The sequence below is a fragment of the Elgaria multicarinata genome, chromosome 3 (genome assembly GCF_023053635.1).
Source record: "Elgaria multicarinata webbii isolate HBS135686 ecotype San Diego chromosome 3, rElgMul1.1.pri, whole genome shotgun sequence".
Classification (NCBI taxonomy): Eukaryota; Metazoa; Chordata; class Lepidosauria; order Squamata; family Anguidae; genus Elgaria; species Elgaria multicarinata.
In genome coordinates this window covers 149,386,366-149,408,773 of record NC_086173.1, presented here as the reverse complement: position 1 = coordinate 149,408,773, position 22,408 = coordinate 149,386,366, and the positions used below count along the sequence as shown (strand labels likewise).

The following is a 22,408-nucleotide window of genomic DNA, read 5'->3' as shown; positions in this document are numbered from 1 at the left end:
GAAAACTATTCCCCCCCCTTACCACTCCCATCCCAAATTATACTGCTGAAATGAAGGAAGTTTAGGGTGAAAATCGGGAGTGGGTTTTTGTGTAGATGGACTGTGAGCTCCATTCAATTCTGATACTCAAAACAAATTCCTAAGCTCAGAACTCTTTAATTTGAAGTGTATTTATTTTGCATCAGGCTCCCAATGGTGGGATGCTAGTAAAAAGCAAAGTAGGTCCTGCATGCCTGAAGTCTGCCCACACTCACCATACACAAACCGTAGAAGAAATAGTAAAATAGAAATAAACCGATTGGATGGAAGACATTATAAAGCTCAATCAAGGTAGATCATGTCAGACTACACTGCTGGTTTTCTGGATGAGGGAAATGCAGCAGATCAAATCTGCCAAACTTTCGGTACTAGGTATTTATCTACACTACAAACATATATTTGTTTGCTATCAGTTCAACTATCATTGCTTCGTCCCAATGATCCTAGAAATTATTGCTTGGTGAGGTGTTTAAAAAAAATCAATGCTTGGGATCCTTTTGCCTTCCCTCTCAGAATGACCACTCCCAGGAGAGAGGGAATATCTGCAAAGCCTAGTCTAAGGTCGCTCCCTAAACCAGCTTAAAATTGCTTCCTGTGCCTGCGGTCGTTGTACAGATACGGGAATGTTGTCAGAGCAGATTTTCAACACCAACACCCCCTGCGACACTTTGCCAGGACAGACTGCCACTATAAAATGTCCACTTCTACACAATTGTCCTTAGGGATGTCCATTTTTTGCCGGCTCCTGTGCTTTTAACTGCAACATTGGTGGTTATATTAGCAGGTGACCTTGCTCATCTCCATGCCTTGAACAGCATCAGTTGCTGGTTTCTGCCAATCAAGTTGCAATTAAAGACACAAGGCAGGCTTTTGAGGGGAGGTCAGTTGGCAACCCTAACTGTGAAAGGTGCGTGGTGAAAGGACAGCTGTCCCAAATAGTAGGCATGGTAGGACGTAAAACATTATTGTTGTTGTTTACAGTTGGAAAATAAGGCAGACACTTGAATTCCCGGTGGAAGGATTACTTTCTGTGCAGTGTTCATCCATCTTAGGGCAGTCTGTAGAGATTTATGCAAAGGTTGGCACGATGGGAACTCCTCACTGGAAAAACACACAATACAAGAGGCCTGGAAAACGTTAACACTGGAAAAACATCACGCCGCTGGCTCCTGCCTAGGATTGACTGACTCAGTGAGAAACAGGGAGTTTCCAGGGTCCCAGAAGCATCTCTGATCAGGTCTTAACATTCTCATATAGTTGTGGTGTGTATTCTGACTTGGAAACATCTGTAATAGGCAAACACAGCAGTATGAGTAAGACTGTTTTTCCTCTCGGTACACTACGGGCTACAGTGTCAAATATTTTGCACTGAGCTCATCCAAATCTGCATCAAACGAGTTCTATCCTTCAAGACAGCCTAAAAAAACCAGCTGAAATAAAATAGCAAAAACTAAATTTAAATTTAAAAAATGGGGATCCTGTGACTGAGATGGGCTGTGACTCTGTGGCAGAGCATGCAGAAGGTCCTGGGTTCGATCCCCAGCATCTCCAGGTAGGGCTAGGAAAGCAATCCTGCCTGAAACCCTGGAGAGCCACTGCTGCAAGTCAGTGTTGACAATACTGGGCTAGATGGGCAAATGGTCCGACACCATATAAGGCAGCTGCCTCTTTTCCTATGAATGCTCCCCTATAACATAATTAAATTAAATTGAAAGCTCCCTCATTGTAGAAGAAGTCCTTATCATAGAGAAGGATTTTAGCATAGCTTTCTCAAAAAGGCTAATTTTATATGTGTTGTGGATTTTTTCCCCTTGGGAAAGCATTTCACCGTGTAAGGCCCCACCTGACGTCTGATATGTTACAGGCCAGGAGCACTTTTACCATCTCATCACTTATTTGTGTGTATCGCCAGCGTTTCTTCACCAAATCCTCTGACCAAAAGAATCCAGGAACTCAGGCATCCCCCTCGCCTTCAGCTCTTCCGATCCCATCCTACTGCTGAAAACACAGAGGAGGCCCCCAGATTTAACCTTACCTGCTCTAACTTGCCGGACTTCTCTCCTAGAGAATCTAGACTGCCTTGCTCCCAGCTGCACCCAGATGCTACTTTCCCCTCAGAGACCCGAATACAATGGTACCATTACATCATTTGAGGCCCTGAACTCCGTTAGATCATTCGAGGCCCTGAACACCGCACCCTCTCTTTAGATGGCAATGTGTGTCACTTTACAATGCGGTAAGCTAGCCCTGCTGCCTATGGGGGCCCACCTGCTCATTCTGCTGAGTGGGCCCTGGACGCCTTCCCACAACTCCTACCCTAATGGCAACACTGCCCAGGCCACACTTGCCTGAGAATCAGTAGGGACTGATGGCTCTGATGTCAGTGGAGTGGTGAATCCAGTCCAGGTTTCAGTCAGAACCACTCAGAACTCTAAAGGAGCTCCCCAAGGTACTCCTTTAGAGTTCTGGCTGAAACCCGGAATAGATTCACCACCCCACTAACATCGGAGGCAGAGACAATCCTCACCCAGAGAACCCTAAGCAGGTGAATGCAGGTAAATAAGCCAATGAACATCTGCACACCTTACCTTTGCTGAGCTGTTTAACACAGTGTTCATGTTTCTGGCTGCAAGGAGAGTTGATAAAAATCAGTCCAAAGCACAAGAGAAATGCAAATCTTATAACTGGTGCCCTCCACTTGCCAAGAGGGAAAATGTGTAAGGTGTGGTTGTCGGGAAGTGGTTCCTGCTGCCATCTGCTGGTTGTGCTGGTTAATTGGATAATTAGTTCCACATCGGAAACTGAATCCCATGGAAGGTATAACGCAGCGCTCCCCAGACTTTTTGAACCCATTTGGGAATTTGAGAAACTGCTGTGGGCACCATCACAAAATGGCTCCCATGGAGGATGTGGCTAGTCACATAATGGCTGCCATGGGGGCCAGGCTAGTCAAGAGGTGGTAGTGGTGAGAGAAATTGCGAGTCTAGAGACTGGGAGAGAGGGGGGAAATGGAAAGAGTTGCTTCCTGGCCTGCCCAATCTTCTTCTGTCCACCCAGACCTTTCCCCCTGGTGTGCTCTCTGTGCAGCCATCACGGGATATGCAGGGTGTATAGGCAGCCCCCTAGAGTATCAGTTCCACTTCACAACATGGCTTAGAATCATAGAATCATAGAATAGCAAAGTTGGAAGGGCCCTACAAGGCCATCAAGTCCAACCCCCTGCTCAGTGCAGGGGGTTGGACTCCACATGTACATTAGAACACATGTACATTAGCTTCCACATGTACTTTAGAAGAGCCCTGCTGGATCAGACCAGAGGCCTTTCCATGCCCACATCCTGTTCCCCGGAGTGGCCAAACAAATGCCCACAGAACGCCCATAAGCAGGACATGAATGCCACAGTCCCCTCCTGCTCGTATTCCCCAGCAACTATTATTCAGAGACATACTGCCTCTATTGCCGGAGGCAATATTTAGCATCATGATGACTAGTACACACTGACAGCCTTACCCTCCATGAATTTGTCGAATTTCCCTTAAAGCAGCCTAAGTTGGTCTCCATCACTACATTTTGTGGTAGCGAATAACATAGTTTAACAGTGCTCTGTGTGAAGAAGGACTTGCTTTTATCTGTCCTGAATTTCCCATCAATCAGCTTCATAGGATGACCCCATGGGGTCCTAGTATTATGCGAAATGGAGAAAAATGTCTCCCCTATCCACTTTCTCCACACCATGCATAATTTTGTACACCTCTATCACGTCCCGCTTACTTTTTTCTAGGTTAAAAAGCCCCAAACATTGTAGCCTTTCCTCAGAAGGATGTTGCTCTAGCCCTTTTATCATTTTGCCCTTTGCTGTAACTTTTCGAGCTCTGTAATATCCATTTTGGAGATACAGCAATCAGAACTGTAGACAGTATTCCAGGTTTGGTCGCACTATAGATTTATACAAAAGCATTAGAATAGAAGCAGTTTTGCTGGCGATCCATTTTCCTACATTCTGTGCAATTTGCCTGGATCAGCTTTTAGTCTTGCTCCTCCCTTTATGCTTCAGGCCGCCTGTCCCCTTTGTTCTTCCTTTTTTTATCAACTCACGTAGACTTATTTGTTTCTACGAGGGAATCTACACGTCGTACTGAAGATGCTTCCATGCGCCCCCAGTATGCCCCCCAAACGATGGTGTATTCCTGCCTACCTGCAGCCCAGAAGAGACGGAGGAGGAGGAGGCTGGGGATTCCGGACGCGTCCTTGCCGCTGCCGCCTCCCCGCCGGCCTCCTGCTGCCAGGGTAAGAGCGACCCGGGTCGGAGAGCTCGGCGGAAGTGGAAGCCGAGCTCTCCGACTTGGGTTGCTCTTACCCCGGCAGCAGGAGGCTGGCGGGGAGGCGGCGGCGGCAAGGACGCGTCCGGAATCCCCAGCCTCCTCCTCCTCCGTCTCTTCTGGGCTGCAGGTAGGCAGGAATAAACCATCATTTTGGGTGCGTACTGGGGGCGCATGCAAGCGCCTTCAGTACGACGTGTAGATTCCCTCTACATCTGTTCTTCAGCTTCACACAACATTTAGTGAAGCTCTGTTGATAATGTCCCAGAGGCAAGTCAATAGGTATGTTCCGCCACTGGTTTTTCCTGGTTCAAGCTGATCAAACTGAGAATTTTCAAGCCAGCCTATACAATGCAGGTCAGAAAACGATGTATGAAGGCAATGAAGGCGCTTTCATATAGAAACACAAGAAGCGGCCTTATACTGAGTCAGACCACTGGTCCATCTAGCCCAGTATTATCAACACTGGCCCCATTCAGAAGACACACGGCTTTAACCATGGTGGTTAAGCCAGAAAGCCAGGCCGTGTTCAGAAAACACCTTAAACCATGGCTTTAACTATGGTGAATAAGGCTTTCTAGCTTAACCACCATGGTTAAAGCCGTGGTTTGAAGTGTCTTCTGAATGGGGCCACTGACAGGAAGGGCCTCTCCAGGGTTTCAGGCACGGATTAGGCCATTGGTCTCATTCAAATGGCCTTCTATGTCCTTACGCTCATACGTCTGGTAATTGCTAACCCTTTCCCAGCCCCAGTTCATATCATCATGGCTTACCGATGCCTCTTTCTCAACAGTGCTGCAACCAGAGCGAAAATGATTAGAAACTGCAGTATGATGCAAACCGCCATTGGTACCCAGGGCCCACTATTTCTTCCGCTTTCTGGACACTGGGAGGATGGGCAATCTTCCACCGTCCCTAGAGATCAAGGGAAAGCCACAAGCAGAGAACAAAATCATGATATCTTAGGTCCAGCTTCACCACAAATCACCAGACTAGTTCGGATGCCAGGGCAGAGCCTGAGGCATGGAAGGTTGTAGTATTCCCCCTTCTGCAAACCTAACAGTTCTCCCAAGCCCGCTAATATCTAATTAATCTTGTATAGGAATGCTGCTGATTTGACTTCCTAAGCAACAGCACTCACAGCCTGAGCATTGGAACTAGAAGTGATCATCCCACTGTATTCAAGAGATATTGGAGAGACTATGAAAAAACACAGTATGCTGGAAGTTGAGTTTGATGCCTGCACGGAGTGCACCACTCTAGCATGTACACTTAAATGCTTGTGACTGATTTAGCTCAAAAGCATTCAGACAACCCATCCAGATATCCAGCTTTTACCCCAAAGCATCTGGCAACTAGCTGAGAGATTGTAATTTTTTAATGGAGTAGAGGAGTTGCAAACCTACACTACACATCTAAAGAAATTAGCATTTCCACTGCCTCCTCTCCCAATACCCACACAGTACATTCCCTAAAATAGCCTTCCCTGGCATGGTGCCCTCCAGATGTTTTGGACTACAATCCCCATCATCCTTAGCAAGCACTGGCCAAGGATGGTGGGAAAACTATTCCAAAACCTCTCGAGGGCGCCATGCCCTCGCAGGCTTTTAAGAAGGCCTTGAAAACATATTATTTTACCACAGCCTTCTAATGATATCTGCTGCCGCTGCTATTGCCATTATTGTTGCTGGCTTTGTCGTTGACTTTTACTGTTTTTAATTGCTATTTTATTGTGTTTATGTTTTTATTGCTTTTAATACTTTAATGGTTTTTATGTACTTTACTGTTATAAGCCACCTTGCGGGGCTTTTGTCCTGAAAGGCGGCCAAGAAATGTTTTAAACAAATAAATAATATTGGGGAAGGTTTACCTTAAAAAAAAAAATAGGCCAAATACGTGGAAAATATCTTACCATGAGGAAAGGGCAGTAAACTGCCACCAATACAGAATTCCTGCTCTTTCCCAGTCAAATTGAAGGTGATCTCCATCTGACCAAAGCGACACTTCATGGTCCTTTCCCTGGCCTCTCTCTCTGAGGCCTCCTTTTGCAGACAAATGTGGAGTTGGGACGCCCTGTGCCCAATGAAGGTGGTGTATCCTGCCCGCTCGTTTTCCTTCTGGAGCTGGTCTTTGCCCTCCCACCAGCTTGCCACGTTCTGGTTCAACTCCTTGACAGAGACAGAACAGCTTAGGACGTAACACACAGTACCCGCTCGACGACTCTCCAGCATTCGCTTGATGCCTGAAAGAGAGAGAAAGGTCACTAAGGTGCCATGTTGAATTCAAGAAGCAATTGGGAATAGGATTGGGTTGGGGGAGTGTTCAGGCCTCTCTTTTTCGGGGGCTACTGCTGCCAGGACTCTAGGACTGCCTGGTTCATAGGCAGGAGGCTGCATTACTGTAAAACCGGCCTAGACAATTCATTTGCAAATGAACTGAGGCCTAATATAGTTGGGGAAAGAAGAAAAAGAAGAAATAATTGTGTTTTTAAATGCTGTGGAAAACTTTTACCTTTATCCCGCGAACCTGTTTCCCTCGAATTATCCCCTACAGCGCTAAGTTGTCACCATTGTTGTTGCTAGCTAAATCACACCCCGGGCGGCAGCGCTCCTAAGATCCTTTGCAAGCCAGGAAATGGGTTTAAGGGGGGAAATGTAAAAAATCATTAAAAAAAAATCAACAGATGACCCAATCCGATTCAAATTTGGTATGCTTAAAGCTATCCTTAATATCTATTACTGTGCCAATTTTGATGTCTTTATCTTTAAAACTTACACAGATGTAAGCATTTGTTTAATTTGAAGCTTAAAAGTATCAAATCCTGCTCCTGTACCCCCAGTGGTCGCTCGGAAAACAACAAATGATTCGCTCCAAAACTAGTAGCAAAATAGGTCGGGTCTTTTGGCTAAGAAGCACAATTAAAGTAGGATGAAAATGAGAACAGGGCTCCTGTATCTTTAACAGTTGTATTGTAAGAAGAAATTCAGCTGGTGTCATTTGCAGGTTGTTTTATTATGGTTTTAATTTTTGTGAACCGCCCAGAGAGCTTCGGCTATTGGGCGGTATAAAAATGTAATAAATAAATAAACAAACAAATACATTTGCATGCATGCAGCACCTGGTGAAATTCCCTCTTCATTACATCACATTACAACATTATCTTGACATTAAAAGTATATGTCAAGAATTCCACCTTCTTTTTGTGCTCTAACTGTATACCTAACTCCTTTTGACCAGGTTGCAGTGTGGCATGAAGGGTTGCAAACACCTGCATGCCTGTTACCTCCTGAGGTCTCAGCCTTCAAGGCCAGAGTGAGATTCAGACTGAGTTCGGACAACACAGTAATCAACAGGGATTGGGGGGGGGGGGGTAATAGGAACAGAATGTGAAACAACCGTTGATTAGAGTGTCGTCCGAACTCAGCCAGCCACTGTTAACTGAACTAAATGGTCTCAACTGCATTCTTGTGGGAACCTTCACCATCCCTTCTGGGGTTGGCAATGCTGCTTCAGCTGACTTGTGGTTGGCTAATTAGGATCTTCCATGAGTTGGCTGGGGAATGCTGGGAGTTGTAGGATTCTTTTTCTGCCTACACATGCACAGGATTCCAGCCTTCGTTGCAATCCAACTTTCAATATCCTTCAAATGCTACTACACTCACCTGTGACAACCACCAGGTCATAATAATTGTTCACGTCACACCAATATCTACCAGTATCGTTGTCTGTCACATTATTAAAGTGAAGGGAGTAATTTGGAAGCATACTGAGGTGGTCCCAGCCGGCTGAGAGGCGGTTTATGCGGTTGTTCTTCAGTTTGCTGAAGAGGTCGATTGTCTTGCCTCGGTGGACAGAGTGCCAGGACACTGTCCTGGGCTCCCCAGAGCAGGATGGGCATGGACACGGAAGCTCGTGCGATGAGCCTTTCTCTGCATATACGACTTTGAGGGAGAGAAGGCAGAATTAAGCTCCGAAAGCTTAGAAGGCATAGGATATTAACAACTGGCAGACAGACGAGGACAGTGTACCCAAAGGTACCTCCAATCCCTCCCACCCAAACCCAGACAAGTTATTCTGGCGCACAAGTCAGAAAATTTCATCCAGCACCTCTCCCCATCCTTGACTCTAAAAATACCATAACAGAAAATTAAATAACTGGCCACTTGCTGTTATTATTATTATTATTTATTTATTTATTTATATAGCACCATCAATGTACATGGTGCTGTACAGAGTAAAACAGTAAATAGCAAGGCCCTGCCGCATAGGCTTACAATCTTAGAGTACGCTGAAAATCTGCTGCTTGAGGCAGCTGCTTCCCTCTGCCTCATGGTAGGGCTGGCCCTGAGACAGAGGCAGATAAGCTATTGTCCAGTGTCGGAGCTGAAACTAACAATAGGAGCATATTTGGTTTTTTTCATTTATCTCCTTCCTTTCCACCAAAAAGGGCACGCAAGCCAGCTAGCCATAACAAAACATAGATTAAAAACACAACCCCGATTAAAACATAAAAACAAATCAACTGAAAACACCGAGATAAAAAGAAACCAACAGCAAATCAACATGGGATGCTGCCATGTACTAAGTCATACCTTTGGTCCATATAGCTCTGTATTCTCTACACTGACTGGCAGCAGCTGTCTTGGGATTTCTGACAGCGCCTTCCCTAGTCCTGTCTGAAGATACTAGGGATTGAAACTGGGTGGGAATCTACACTGTTATTCTAACGTTTTGAATGGGTTACTGTGACGCACAGTGTCACGTGACCCTGGGTCTCCAACATTGTAAATGAGTTCTACTTACCGGTTCTATTTCTTAGTTGCAGCGCGGCTACAGATTCATGTGCCTCCTTCTACCTGTAATTTTCCTCTTCCTCTTCTCTGAGAGTAGCAGAGCTGCTGGGTTTGCTCCGCCCACTTCCTGTTCTCCTTCCTTCGCCCCGTTTGCTATCTTATCTGCTACAGCAGATAAATCACACCAGCGTTATACTGTGCAATCACTGACAATTGCATGCAAAGGACTCAGAAGTTTTCCACCTTAGAACCTGCTTTGATTGTGAAGTACTCCCATGCATCCTGCCTTAATTGTGCTCCTTTTGCAAAAGATTCGCCCGAGCCACTGCTGTGGGCGCAGGAGCAGGATTTTAAACAAATGCATACATCTGCGTAAGCTTTATAGATAAAGACACCAAAATTGGCACAATAATTCAAATACCAAATTTTAATCGAATTGGGTCATCGGTTGATTTTTTATGATTTTTTTTTAACATTTCCCCCCTCTTTGCAAAGGGGCTGAGGAGCGCTCAAAGGAGCGCTGTAGCTCCGTGCAGGAAAATTAACAAGGGTCCCTGCTCCCTGTCCAAAACTCATGACCAGCGGGGCTTAAATGGTGTGTTTGAAATAATCTCAAGCGCTGGGGCTGCTGCTAAAACTTTTCAACTTGGTCACCCATCCAAACCCTGACCAGACCCAGCCCATCTTAGCTTCAGCAAAGTGCCTGGCTCCTATGCATTCAGGCTATTCCCGAGGACTTTTATTAAGTTTGTGTGTGCTTGTGAGTTTGTGTGTGCTTGTGACTATCACTGGCTAGGAACGAGGCAGGAAGTGGGCAGAGCAAACTGAGCAGCTCTGCTTACTCTCAGAGAAGAGGAAGAACGGAAAGGATTGAGCAATGTGCCCTGAAGTACCATTGCAGCTAAACGTAAGTAACGCTAGTGTGCCCCGTGATACAGAGAACCACGTTAGAAACGGACACTAGCAACATTATAAGACTAGTGTAGATCCGGCCTGGGACCGTTGGCATACAAAGCAGGTGCTCTACCACCGAGCCAAGGTTTTTCCCTACTACAGCCTATCCCAGCCTTCCCCAACCTGGAGCCCTTCCAGTATCAGAGGCAGCAAGCCTATATTTAAGGACGCACGGTAGTGCGTTCTTTGTTAAGGTTTGACAGGAGGGAAAGCATTCTACCATTATAAAGGGGTAATTGGGGGCGGGGGTCGTCATTCTAACATTGAGATTTTTTTCCACCAATCTTCGTGAAATTTACATGTGCCAGAAAGAAATGCCTATTTTACACAACCTGAAAATTTCAGGAACATTGGTTAAAGATTGAGGGAGAAAGACTAGTTAACAGAAAAAAGAAAAGAAAAAACCCTCAGTCACGCAAAAGTGTTTCTGAAAAAGTATTGGCAACTATTTGTGCTTGCCTCTGGCCGGGCCAAGATGGCCACCATGTGTTAACCGTTGCCGTTTCCGGACTCCCTTTCTATTCTACTAGGTGGAATGGATTTTCTTTCGTTTTAATTCAATTTAGGGTATTTTTTTAAAAAAAAAATGAATGAAAGCCTATGGAAGCTCATAATGCAGCATTCAGAATGTTGAGGAAACTTTAGTTCATAAGCAGGCCCTGGCTTTCCTTGAAGGCAGAGAGTTTTGCGGCCTGAAGTCTGAGAAGTAGACTTGGCCTGGTTCTTGCCTCCCTTCTGAGAGAAGAAGAGTTCTCGTCTCGTTTGGAACATGTTTTTGGCTTTGAGACTATTCTGAGCTATCTTTTACCAATTTATTTCATATTCATTTCATTTATTGCAGTTTTATACCACCCAATAGCCGAAGCTCTCTGGGCGGTTTACAAAAATTAAAACTGCAACAATATTTAACAATATACAATATTTAACAATATAAAACTACAACAACATCACAATAATATTCAAAAAATATACTAAATACAAGTGTACAGCAAAACAAACCAGATAAGATTTAAAAAAAAAACTTCGTTAGAACAGCAGCACCTCCCAAGCTCCAGTGTTGCTTTTAAAGTCTCCAGGTGTGGGGAAGGTGGAGTAGCTCACCCTTGATGGTCCAGCATTTCTCCCCGAGAAGAAATGCCAGTTTCTCTGACCCAGGCAACCCCACAGTCACCTCTGCCTATCATATTCTCCATCCTGTCATGATTTATCTGCTTTGGGAGAATGAGAATTTCACTGGCACTTTTTGCCTCCTTGGAGAGGGTGTGGGGTTTAGACTTGTGAGACTTAACTCCCAATTTCCGTGTTTTTGGGTGCTTTGTTGAAGACGGTACAGCCTTAACGTTGTTTTGCAAACCGTAGGTTTTTTGTTTAATGAATACACCAGTTGCTAGGGAACATCGGTGGGATCATGTCCTGCTTGTGGTTCCCTGGTTGACAGCTGGTTGGCCGCTGTGTGAACAGAGTGCTGGACTAGATGGACCCTTGGTCTGATCCAGCGGGGCTCTTCTGATGTTCTTCTGTTCACACAGCACATAGTTAAACTATGGAATTCACTACCTCACGATGTAGTGATGGCCACCAATTAAAAGAGGTTGGATAAATTCCTGGAGGAGAAGGCTATCATTGGCTACTAGTCCTGATGGCTCTACGCTACCTCCAGAATCTGTGGCTGTAAGCCTTTATATACCAGTTGCTGTGGAACATGGGCGGGAGGGTGCTATTGCACCCATGTCCTGCTTGTGAGTTCCTGGTCAACAGCTGGTCGGCCACTGCGTGAACAGAATGCTGAATTAGATGGACCCTTGGTCTAATCCAGCATGGCTCTTATGTTCTTTGATGTGTTGAATTATTACTCCCATCACCCCCTGACCACTTGGCCATGCTGGCTGGGGCTGATGGGAGTTGAAATCCAACCGATCTGGAGGGCAGGAGAAGGCTGGTCTATCCAGTAGCATAATTAGAGTGGGTAAGAGAGACACAGAAATGGTCAGATAGAGAACATGTATCCGTTGTCTCTTCTCCAGGCTAAAGGTACCTCTTCCAAGCCCCACCTCTATCAAATCCCAAATGCCAGGCCGGCTCCAGGTTTTTGAGGGCCTGTGGGCATGAAACCCTCAATGAGCCCCTTCTCCCTGTCATTGCCACCAGCTGCTATTGCTCCTTGTCCTCTTTCTCATCATTGCTACCACTTGCTTGCTTAATAGGTAGGGAGCCAGAGAGGAAGTAGGCAGTGGAAACTACTGCACTTCCATCACCATTGTCTGGGCTGGAGCAAGAAGCAGGTTGCACTGAGGAATAACAGGTGATGGGGCCTCTTGTCAATTGGCCCCTTCTGGGGTGTGTGCCCTCAGCAGGTGTCCCACACCATGCCTACCCTTGATGCCAGCCCTGCCCAAACGCATGGAACTTTGAAAACAAAAAGCAATCCATGAGTACTGCCCCACCTTTTACATATCTGTATTTACAGGTTCTCGTCAACATTTTCGCCAACCCTCAAGACAAATGAAATTCAAACAGGAAGAGCTTAGTTCTTACTTTCAGCTCCACAGAGTCGCAAACATAGAAAGACTGTAGCCAGAGCACCAACAGCAGCCATGAAGCTTTGAGGAACACCACCCATTCTTGGAGGGGAGATTTTGTTGGCTGGTCAATCACTGATGGAAATTGGACTAGATGGAGCCTTCCTCTGATCCAGCAGGACTCGCCTTATGTGCCCCATATGACTGTTTCGTCTACTCGGTTAATTTCGTTTCCTTAAAACACCACAGTACTGAGGCGTCAAAGGAAGGCAAAGAAGACAAACATGAAGCCATATCTGCTTCCGTCACACCCTGAGGGTGCTGGATGTGATGACTTATCAAAAGGAACATGAACTGAAATATTAAGAAGAGGAAATGGCAGGCAGGGGGAGAACTACAATACTCATCTTCCCCTGTGGTGTTGGACTACAGCTCCCTGGAGACAGTGGGAGTTGGTGTCCAACACAATTTGGAGTGTACCAGGTCCAGGAAGGCTGGTATAGATCAGCCTTCCCCAACCTGGTGCCCTCCAAATGTGCTATACTATGTCTCCACCCAGTGCTTGAGGATGATGGGGGTTGTACTCTTATTCATCTGGAGGGCACCAAGTTGAGGAGAGGCAATACTACATCGTGTACATGCAGGGCCGGTGCTACCATAGAGGCCGCTCAGGCGGCCGCCTAGCGCACCAAGCTAAGAGGGGCGCCGGGCGCAGCACTCACGTGAGTTGGCTGTGATCCAGCCCGGCCTGAGGATTCAGCTGGGCCTGGGCGGGCGAGATGGCGCCCCGCGCCCGCCCAGCCGAAGCGTGGGTTGGCTCCATGTTCGGACTTCCGGAATGCGCCCGGAAGAGAGAGAGGGAGAATGTATGGGTGAATGGGGTGCATGGGGTCTTTGAGTGAATGCATGTGTTCATGCATGTGTTTGTCTGGAGTGAGTGATGATGCTGAGTGTGTGCGCGCGCACGTGTGCATTGGGGGGGATGATTTGGAGGTGATATTCCTTTTAAATAATGCCCATAGACGTTCCTTTTGCTATAATTGGCATGACGTATTTCTTGCACTTTAAAATAAATGTAGCAGTTTCAAGTTTTGTGCTTATTTTTTCCAGGAAACATATGTTCTTAAAAATCAAAGATGGCATTTTTGGGGGGAGGGTGAAAGTAGCTCACCTTGCCTAGGGCGCAAAATAGTCTGGCACCAGCCCTGTGTAAATGTTCACCCCACCCCACTGCCAGGAGGGGAAGCAGTGGGATCTGGATCGTGTCCTCTGCTTTCCCCTTCCCTGTTAAAGAGTTTCCATGGAGGGCCTCAGCTTTTAAAAAGAGCTCCAGGGAATTACGTCGTATATGCGTTAGTTAATACCTATCTTAGCAGCTATTTTGTTATATGGTGTGTTTTTGTTTTTAATGCTGTATTCCAGATTTCCCCAACCTGGTGCCCTTCAGATGTTTGGGATTACAACTCCCAGTATCCCCCAGCCACCCCTACCCAATACAAGCCAAGCCAGTACTACACAATACAATAAGGGCACAATCGGATTGCACTTTAAGGTTGTTACATCTGCTGGTTGATTATTCCTTTTTGTTAAGCAAAACCTCCAGGATTGGTGGTTAATGTTTCATCAGCTGGAGCTAGTGATGGCTAATTTCTGTATTCCTCAAAACAAACTCAAATTGCAGTTAGCTATGGTTAGTCCAAAAATACGAAATGCTAACTATAGGCCTTCGTAAAAGAAAGAACCTACAACTGGTCTGAATATATGGGAAGCAAATGAAACACACTTGTCAGGATTTTGAAATAAAGGACACGGGGATATTTCTAAGGCTACGTTGCCTTTAAGGGTGGTTTCATATTGCCCGCCGGGATTGCGTTCTGGAAAAACCACACCACTTTCGGCCCCTTTGTCTCCCTGTAGGAAACCCGGAAATGTAGCTCCGCCTGGTTTGCCCACCCCTTTTCCCGCCGCTGCTGCTGCTGCCGCCGCCCGGCTTCGGGTCCGTCCTAAGATGGCGAAACTGCTGAGTTGCGTTCTGGGCCCGCGGTTGTACCGGGTCTATCGGGAGCGAGGCCCTGCCAGACCCCGTCGCATTAGGGCTGAAGAAGAAGACTCGTCCCAAGCCGCCCTAGAACCTTCTTGGGTGAGTCCGTCACTTTTTAACCCCCTCTTTGGAGACTTGGTATTTCCTACGTCCCCCTCTATCTGTAGAGGCTGGGGCGAAACCATTATTCTAAGAGGGGGGTAGCCCTGATTTTCTTGATGTCAGCATGCTGTGGTCCGTGTCCCATGGCTAATGGATACCGATGGGTGATACCATCAAGATTCGGGGGGGGTAGTGCTGGAAAATTGAAGAAGTGAGACCTTTCACCTTTATCTGACGTAGAACACACCCACCTCGAAGAATGCTATTACCGAGGGCCTGGTCAATTTTTCTAGGATGAGACTGTCTATTGTGGGATATGCGGAAGATTTATTTTGACTTTTTGGATATTGGCAGAACAGTGGGAGGTGAGCGATATTGTAGGAGGAGAACAGGAATGACAGAGAGAGGATAAATAAGCCTATTAGAAGAAGCAGCTGGAGTTTGGCATCTCCTTTTTTTTCTTCCTCTGCTGTGTAAGACGTCCTCTTTTCCACCCCATTTTCCTCAAAATTAGGGTTGCCCCTCTTTCCTGAAAGGACCTGGTGGTCTAATATTTCAGACAAAGATCCAACAGATGGGGAGGGGGGAGTGGCAATGCTGTAAGGGGGAAAGCTGCCCCTGTTGAATGTCTGCCTCCTACTGAATCTATTATTATTATTATTATTATTATTATTATTATTATTATTATTATTATTTTAATATCTGTCCCACCTTTCTGCTTAAAAACATCCAAGTGGTTCACAATTTCAAAAACAAATTGAAACAATATTAAAAATGAATAATCCAGTAGAGAATGAAAGCAGCATTTAAAACAGTCAGCAAAATGACTATCCTGAGCCAAATGCTTGGGCTAATGAAAATGTATTTACTTGGCATCTACAACCTGATAAAGTTGATGGTTTTCCAGTATCTTTGCCACCTGCTCAAGGAGGTGGGTACTAGGAGCCAGGCCATGAAGGAAAATTTCAAAGATCAGGTATTGAGGAACATAGAAAGCTGTGTTATACGGAGTCTGACCCCTGGTCCATTTCGCTGAGTATTGTCTGCACCGTACTGACAGGTAACAGCTCTCCAGGATTTCAGCAAGAGTCTTTCCAAGCCCTGTCTGAGAATACTAAGGATTCAACTTGGGATCTATTCAAAGCAAGTATTCTATCACTGAGCTAGAGCTGTTCCTTAAATTAGCAGATTTAAGCAGATGTTTAGGACTCTTAACAATCAAATCCAGCATTTTGCTACTATCTTAGGGTGATGATGTGGAAAGGAGGACTGAGCTCCTGTATCTTTAGCAGCTGTATAGAAAAGGGAATTTCAGCAGGAGTCTTTGTAGGCATGCAGCACCTGGTGAAATTCCCTCTTCATCACAACAGTTAAAGTTGCAGGAGCCCTGCCCTCATTTGTACTTGGTCATTTGTACTTGGTGATGAAGAAGGAATTTCACCAAGTGCTGCATGCATACAAAGAGTCCTGCTGAAATTCCATTTTCTACACAAAGATACAGGAGCCCTGTCCTCCTTTCCATATGGTCCAGTAGCAAATTGGAAGCCAGTGAGGACACAGCATCCAGTTTGGCAAGTCCCAAGAAACAGCCTGGCTGCCAAGTTCTGAATCAATGGAAGCTTCTGAACAGCCTTCAAGAGCAGCCTCACGTACTATACATCACATCAATCTGATCTGCATTGCATTGCATTGCATGGACAATAGATAACTGTGACAAAGCTATCTCTATTCAGGAGGGAACTGCAGCAGGTATACCAGCCTAAGCCGCTACAAATCACCTCATGCCATAGAGGCTGCCCCTGGGCCTTCAAAGTAAAAGTCAGATCTAACAGCACCTGTAAGCTGTGAACTTAATTCTTAAGGGAAGGTGTAACACAATCCAAAGCAGGTTGAACATCACCTATTTTAATAACTTGTGAAAAATACAGAAAACACTTTCTCCATTGACTTGGCTGCAGAAGAACCCTTGAACTCATACCATGGAACCACTGTGTATTGCAAAGGATTCTGGAGACATTGAATTGACACAGGGACTATTAGCTCAGATCAGTGTTGCCATACATGAGCTAACAGTGCATCCCACAATACCCCCCCATCTTCCCCTTCAGCTGAGGATTGCAGGGGAAGATTGATCGTGTTGGGTAAACTGCTTTTGGGGGGGTGGGGTGGGGGCTTATTTACTATTATTAATCTTTGCATTGAAGTACCCTTGATAAGTTTCCAAGAAACCCCAAGTTCCCTTGAACACAGTTTGAAAATCACAGTATGAATTCATTACGGATACCATTTTAGACAATCCTGTTATGAGGAAAAGGCAGTATCAGTTTCATGCCAGCAACATGAGAAATGGGAAGATCAGGTTGCTCTGTCTCTTGTATCGGTGGCATCTCTGTGTACATCTCCACTACCCTGACTAGAGCTAACATAGTGGGATAAAAATATATATGCGCACACACACGGGCTAACTTAACTCTCACCAATAATTCACATACTCCTCCACAAAACTATACCTTCCAAACATTGGGTTGAATCCAGACTTAGTCATACATGGAGGAGACCCATCGAGATCAATTGGACTTGTCAATCACCATTTCAGTAGGTGCTCTTATTTATTTATTTTATTTATTTATATACCGCCCCATAGCCAGAGCTCTCTTAGGTATGGCTAAGTCTGGATCCTGCCTCTGATGTATTCATGACCAGCTGGCTTTGCAGGGAATAGGTACAGAGGCTTTTGATAAGTCCCACCTAATGCCTCACATAGTAAGGCAGGGCCCAGAGCTCAATGGTTAGGGCACTTTCAGATTCAGTCTCTGGGATCCCGGGGAGCAGTGTAACTCAGATCACAAATCTCTCCCCATGGCTGGGAAACTCCTCTGCCTGGGACCCTGGAGAGAGCTGAGACAGTCAGGAGTAGACACATCTGCGCCTCGACTGACTAGAAGAAGGTATCTTGGTAGGTTTATATCTTGTAGCTACTGTGTTAAAAGAAACAGGATGAACAAGTAACAATGGCTGCCAACTCAATTACTTGGGCGGGTGACAATTCTTAGAAGGAATAGCCTTTCTAACCAACGGCTGACTAATTTGGTACCAACGTAGCATGGCATTCATAAAACAACCACCTCATACTGTCCAGCAGTATCTATTTTCCTACTGCTTGACGTTTGCTCACATATACAGAATTGGCCCTTTCTATTTTATCTGTCAGCTTTGTAACCTACAGCTATGCTGCCTGCCTCAGAGAATGAGTCTACAGTGTGCTGAATGCTGAAACACTGAATGCTACAGTCTTGTGCAACTTGGGAGTTGTGAAGTGGCAAAGATAAATAACCTCACAATATGTCTACATGAGAATGAGCTTTGTAAGAGAAATGTACATCACTACGTTTTACAGCTCACCCTTCCTCCAGGGAGCAAAGGGTAGCGTGCACGGGGTTATCTTGTATCATTTAGAAGATAATTCTTCACACATTCTTTGAGGTGCGCTGGCAGGTGATGCAAAAACTATCTCACTCAACTTCCTTGATTGCTATCGCTGCATGCCATCACAGCCCACGTGGCTGGTAGTTCTATGTGGCGCTGGTAACAGCTGTGCCGTGTCGGTGGCCAGCTTTTGCTATGGCTTTCTGGAGAGGTTTATCAGTCTTCCACCTTAGGAAAGGCAGGATGGAGAAATTCCCCAATGGCTGCTGTGTCGCTAAGGCAGGGGTCAGCAACTTATAGCCTGCAGCTCCCATGATCCCTCATCAGTGGCTATGCTGGCTGGGGCTGTTGGGAGTTGTAAGCCAAAACATCTGGAGGGCCACAAGTGACGCACCTCTGCCCTAGGGCTTGGTTTTGAGGTAGGCTAGAGGTTCACCAGGGGGTCTGCCCTGGATCATACAAAATAGAAATAGGAAGAGAGTGTAGTATTCAATTGCACAGTAACCCCAACCCAGGGGTAGGCAGAAGGTTCATCAGGATCTACTGGTAGCTGTCTGGGATATTTTCCGTAGGAGAGGGGCTGAGCACCTGCTTTGCATGCAGAAGATCCCAGGTTCAATCACTGGCATCTCCAGGTAGAGCTAGGAAAGAATCCTGCCTGAAACCCTGCCGGTCAATGTTGTCAACACAGGACTAGATGGACCAGTGGCCTGACTCAGTGTAAAGCAGCCCTTTGCATTCCTAAGTAAAGTGATGGCTTTACTTAGTGATGGCCACCAACCTGGATGACTTTAAAAGGTGATTAGACAAATTTATGGAGGATAAGACTATCAGTGGCGACGAATCAAGATGGCTAAATTTTTCTTCCTGTATTGGAGGCAGCATGACTATGTGCTGGGGGACTATGAGTGGGTGCTATTGCACTTACGAGCTACTTGTGAGTTTCCCACAGGCAGCTGGTTGGGCACTGTGTGAACAAGATGTGGGACTAGATAGGCCTTTGATTTGACCCAGCAAGGCTCTTATGTTCTTAGATCAGCAAAAGTCTCCAACTCATAGGCCTGGTTCAGACAACACGCTAAACCATGCTGCTTAATCACAAAATGGTTAACAGAATTAACCATTTTGTGGTTAAGCAGCATGGTTTAGCATGTTGTCTGAACCAGGCCACAGTTGTTTCACAAGAACATTCTTTTAGTCTTCGTTAGACTCTTAGAACCCCAGATCTGAAATAATTCAGGTGTAGGGTTCGTATATGTGTATTCAGGTCATCCCACTCCGTGGCTCATGAGGTTCAATGGGGACCAGCCTCCTCCCCCTGAGCCACCATTTTGGATCAGGCTCAAGCTGGTGGACTTTGGGTTCTGGTTAAAAAAGGCGGCAAAGATCCCACAAGCCTAAAGTCTGCCTGCTCCTGCCCCAGCTCATCATGAATCTGTGACTGAGGGCAAGCCTTTCCTGGTCAAGTGGCTTTCAGAGAGGTGCCCCCTTTTAAAGTGGTCTCTTTCCTTCATTTGCCTTTCTTTTAAAGCTAGTAGCAAGTCACCAGGCACAAGGCTGTAGTTCAGACAGAAAGTTTTTAACCCAAGGAGAACCACCAAAATGGCTGCTTCAGTGCAAACGTCTGCGGCAGCCTTCTCCAACTAGGTGCCCTCCGGATGTGTTGGACTGCAACACCCATCATTCCCAGCCATCCTGCAAGTTGGAGAAGGATGCTCGGAAGTGTGTTTCATCTGCATAATTACCAATATGCTGCAGCTCGGCTGTCGTCTGGAGCTGCCCCTTTCCAGCATGTAAATCCTCTGCTGCGGGAACTGCACTGGCTGCCTATTCGCTGCCGGGCCAGGTTTACGGTTCTTTTACTTGTGTACAAAGCCCTAAGCAACTTGGGACCAGGATACCTGAGAGAGCGCCTTCTCCCCTACCAACCTGCCCGGCTACTGAGGTCATCCAAGGGCATGCTCCTGGTGGTTCCACATAGACCCACCCTCTAATTGGAATGCACTAGGGGAAGAGCCTTCAGCGTGGTGGCCCCCCTCCTATGGAATTCCCTGCCTCTGGACGTCAGGCAGGCACCCTTTGTATTCCTTTCGGCATCTCCTGAAAGTGTCATCATTCCAGGAAGCCTTTCCTTAATGACCAGTGTTCACTGTGTATTTTGCTTCTTTTAGAATCTATTTTAAAGTGTTTTATTCTGTTTTTATTTTATTTTATCTTGTACACTGCTCCGAAATTTTCAATGGGGAGTGGTATATAAATATTGTAAGTAAATAAATAATATAGCATCAGAAAAGATTTCTGTCTTTAGGGAGATGGGATTTTGTTGCCATTGCCTAATAGATACAAACATTGGATTAACCGGTTAAATTCTTTTCAGCGCAAAGACTCCCCAGAGTCAGAGGAAGAACATGTGCCAGCTCTTCCAAAGGGGACTGCCGTTCTCCCCAATCCCATTGTAATGCTATTTCCCTCACCCTGCTTAAAGGCTTGAAACCCAAGCTCAGCAAATGTCTTATTTCTTCTCTACAGGAATCATATTATCAGCCACGGACCCTCGAAAAACATGCTGATAGTATCCTCGCACTGGTGAGTATCTCCTCCACCCCATGCGCTATGTCTCGCAGCTGTTCTACAAGGTCTAATGATGTGCTTCTTCAGACAGCGCATAGTCAAAACTATGGAATTCGCTGCCACGAGGCGTAGTGATGGCCATCAACTTGGATGGCTCTAAAAGGGGATTATACAAATTCCTGGAGGAGGTTTTCCATGGCTACTCGTCCTGAGGGCTGTATGCTATCTCCGGTATCAGAGGCAGTGTGCCCATGTACACCAGTTGCTGGAGAACATGGGCAGGAGGGTGCTGTTGCACTCATGTCCTGCTTGTGGGTTTTCTGTGGGCAGCTGGCTAGTCACTGTGTGAACAGAATGCTGGACTAGATGGACCCTTGGTCTGAGCTAGTTTGGCTCTTCCTATGTTCTTATGGTGTGTGCCCATGCAGCAGTATAAGGTGTTGGAGTAGGCTGTACCATTTACGCCACAGATGGGGATGCTATTGTTGAATAGTGCCATGCTGAAAACAAAAAAGCGTACAAATAGAAATTCACCGCAACAGAGAAAGGAAGCCCAGCTAGGTAGCACATCAGGTAGAATGATCATGTTGGCCTGTTCAGAAGACACCTTAAACCACGGTGGTTAAGGCTCTTTTGTTTACAAAAAAGCCTTAACCACCATGGTTTTAGGTGTCTTCTGAACAGGGTCATAGTCATGTCCACTCCCCTGCTGTGCTAAGTTTCTATAAGATGGGAGATTTTTTTTATTTTTACACAGGGTAGGGATAATCAGACACGTGATTACCTACAGCCTGAAGTGGTGGTGTTCATACTATCACCTCATTGTCATTGCGTTCTGCTGCATATGCAGATCTGGTACAAGTTTCACAGAGAGAAGTGGTAGAAAGAAGTGATCACATTTGGGTGGTTGCACTTCAGATTGGGAGGGGGCGTGTTTGTTTAATGCTCCCCATCTTTCAAACTCCTCTTCCTTGCATGTAACAATCCAGCACGTTGGGGAGAGGATGCATTAAACCTTTCCCTCTGGTGTGCTAGTTTTTTACAGGCACTGAGTTCTTCACTTTCGAATAGGACACTCAGACACACACCTTCATTCTGAAATGGTAGAGTCCAGAATGCTGCCATTTGATACTGCATAGTGATGTGTAGGACAGCTGACGCCCCTCGCAGGGAACTCAACTTTTGTCGTTTCCTTCTCCTGGAACATCGCCTGTTTCTAAGAGGCTGTTGAGAGACGCGAGGGCTCATTAGGAGCATAATGAAAGCATGTTTACTTGCAACGTAGTCCCCCATGGTTTTTGCTAGTAGCCATGGATACACCCTCTCTATGATAGGGTGTTGCACTTTCTAAGCTCAATTCCCTGTTTGCGCTAACCATTAACCTTCCCCTAGTACCCTTCACTGCCTCCTGTCTGCTTTTAACCCCGTGCATTTACCATAGCTGCTCCCACCACCCCGCAAGAGTCTTGGAAACGTTGGTTCTCTGTGTAACTTATGCCCTTCCTTTGCTCTGTCCTTGCAGGCTTCCGTACTGTGGTCCATTTCCTATTACTCCTCCCCACTCGCTGTGTTTTACCTGTACAGAAAAGGTATGGGCTGCTGCTCTGTGTGGATCCCTTTGGTGGGATGTGCTGGCTCCAGGGT

General features: G+C 46.0%; 2 protein-coding genes across 2 annotated transcripts in view; one reads left to right on the top strand and one right to left on the bottom strand.

Moving 5' to 3' along the window:
* Positions 1-154: 154 nt before the first annotated feature.
* Positions 155-12,843, bottom strand: LY6G6F (lymphocyte antigen 6 family member G6F). Its single transcript, XM_063123511.1, has 6 exons — positions 12,641-12,843; positions 8,021-8,299; positions 6,271-6,600; positions 5,132-5,273; positions 2,628-2,665; positions 155-1,325 (listed from the first exon to the last, which is right to left on the bottom strand). The coding sequence occupies exons 1-6, from the start codon at positions 12,723-12,725 to the stop codon at positions 1,273-1,275; spliced, it is 927 nt and encodes a 308-aa protein (XP_062979581.1). The 5' UTR covers positions 12,726-12,843; the 3' UTR covers positions 155-1,272.
* A 1,736-nt stretch (positions 12,844-14,579) lies between these two features.
* ABHD16A (abhydrolase domain containing 16A, phospholipase) overlaps positions 14,580-22,408 on the top strand; it is a 33,321-nt gene continuing 25,492 nt past the window's right edge. The window contains exons 1-3 of the mRNA XM_063122338.1: positions 14,580-14,764; positions 20,723-20,779; positions 22,287-22,353. Coding sequence (XP_062978408.1) covers positions 14,633-14,764; positions 20,723-20,779; positions 22,287-22,353 — 256 coding nt within the window. The 5' untranslated portion in view covers positions 14,580-14,632. The remainder of the gene's footprint in view (positions 14,765-20,722; positions 20,780-22,286; positions 22,354-22,408) is intronic.

What these genes read in the sequence shown, in the direction of transcription:
- LY6G6F (XM_063123511.1), bottom strand. Translation starts at nt 12,725, where the DNA reads ATGGGTGGTGTTCCTCAAAGCTTCATGGCTGCTGTTGGTGCTCTGGCT. An exon ending in GCGACTCTGTGGAGCTGAAA is followed by an intron (nt 8,300 to 12,640) that starts GTAAGAACTAAG and finishes TCTCCCTCAAAG; the next exon opens with TCGTATATGCAGAGAAAGGC. An exon ending in TGTTAAACAGCTCAGCAAAG is followed by an intron (nt 1,326 to 2,627) that starts GTAAGGTGTGCA and finishes TGCCTATTACAG; the next exon opens with ATGTTTCCAAGTCAGAATAC.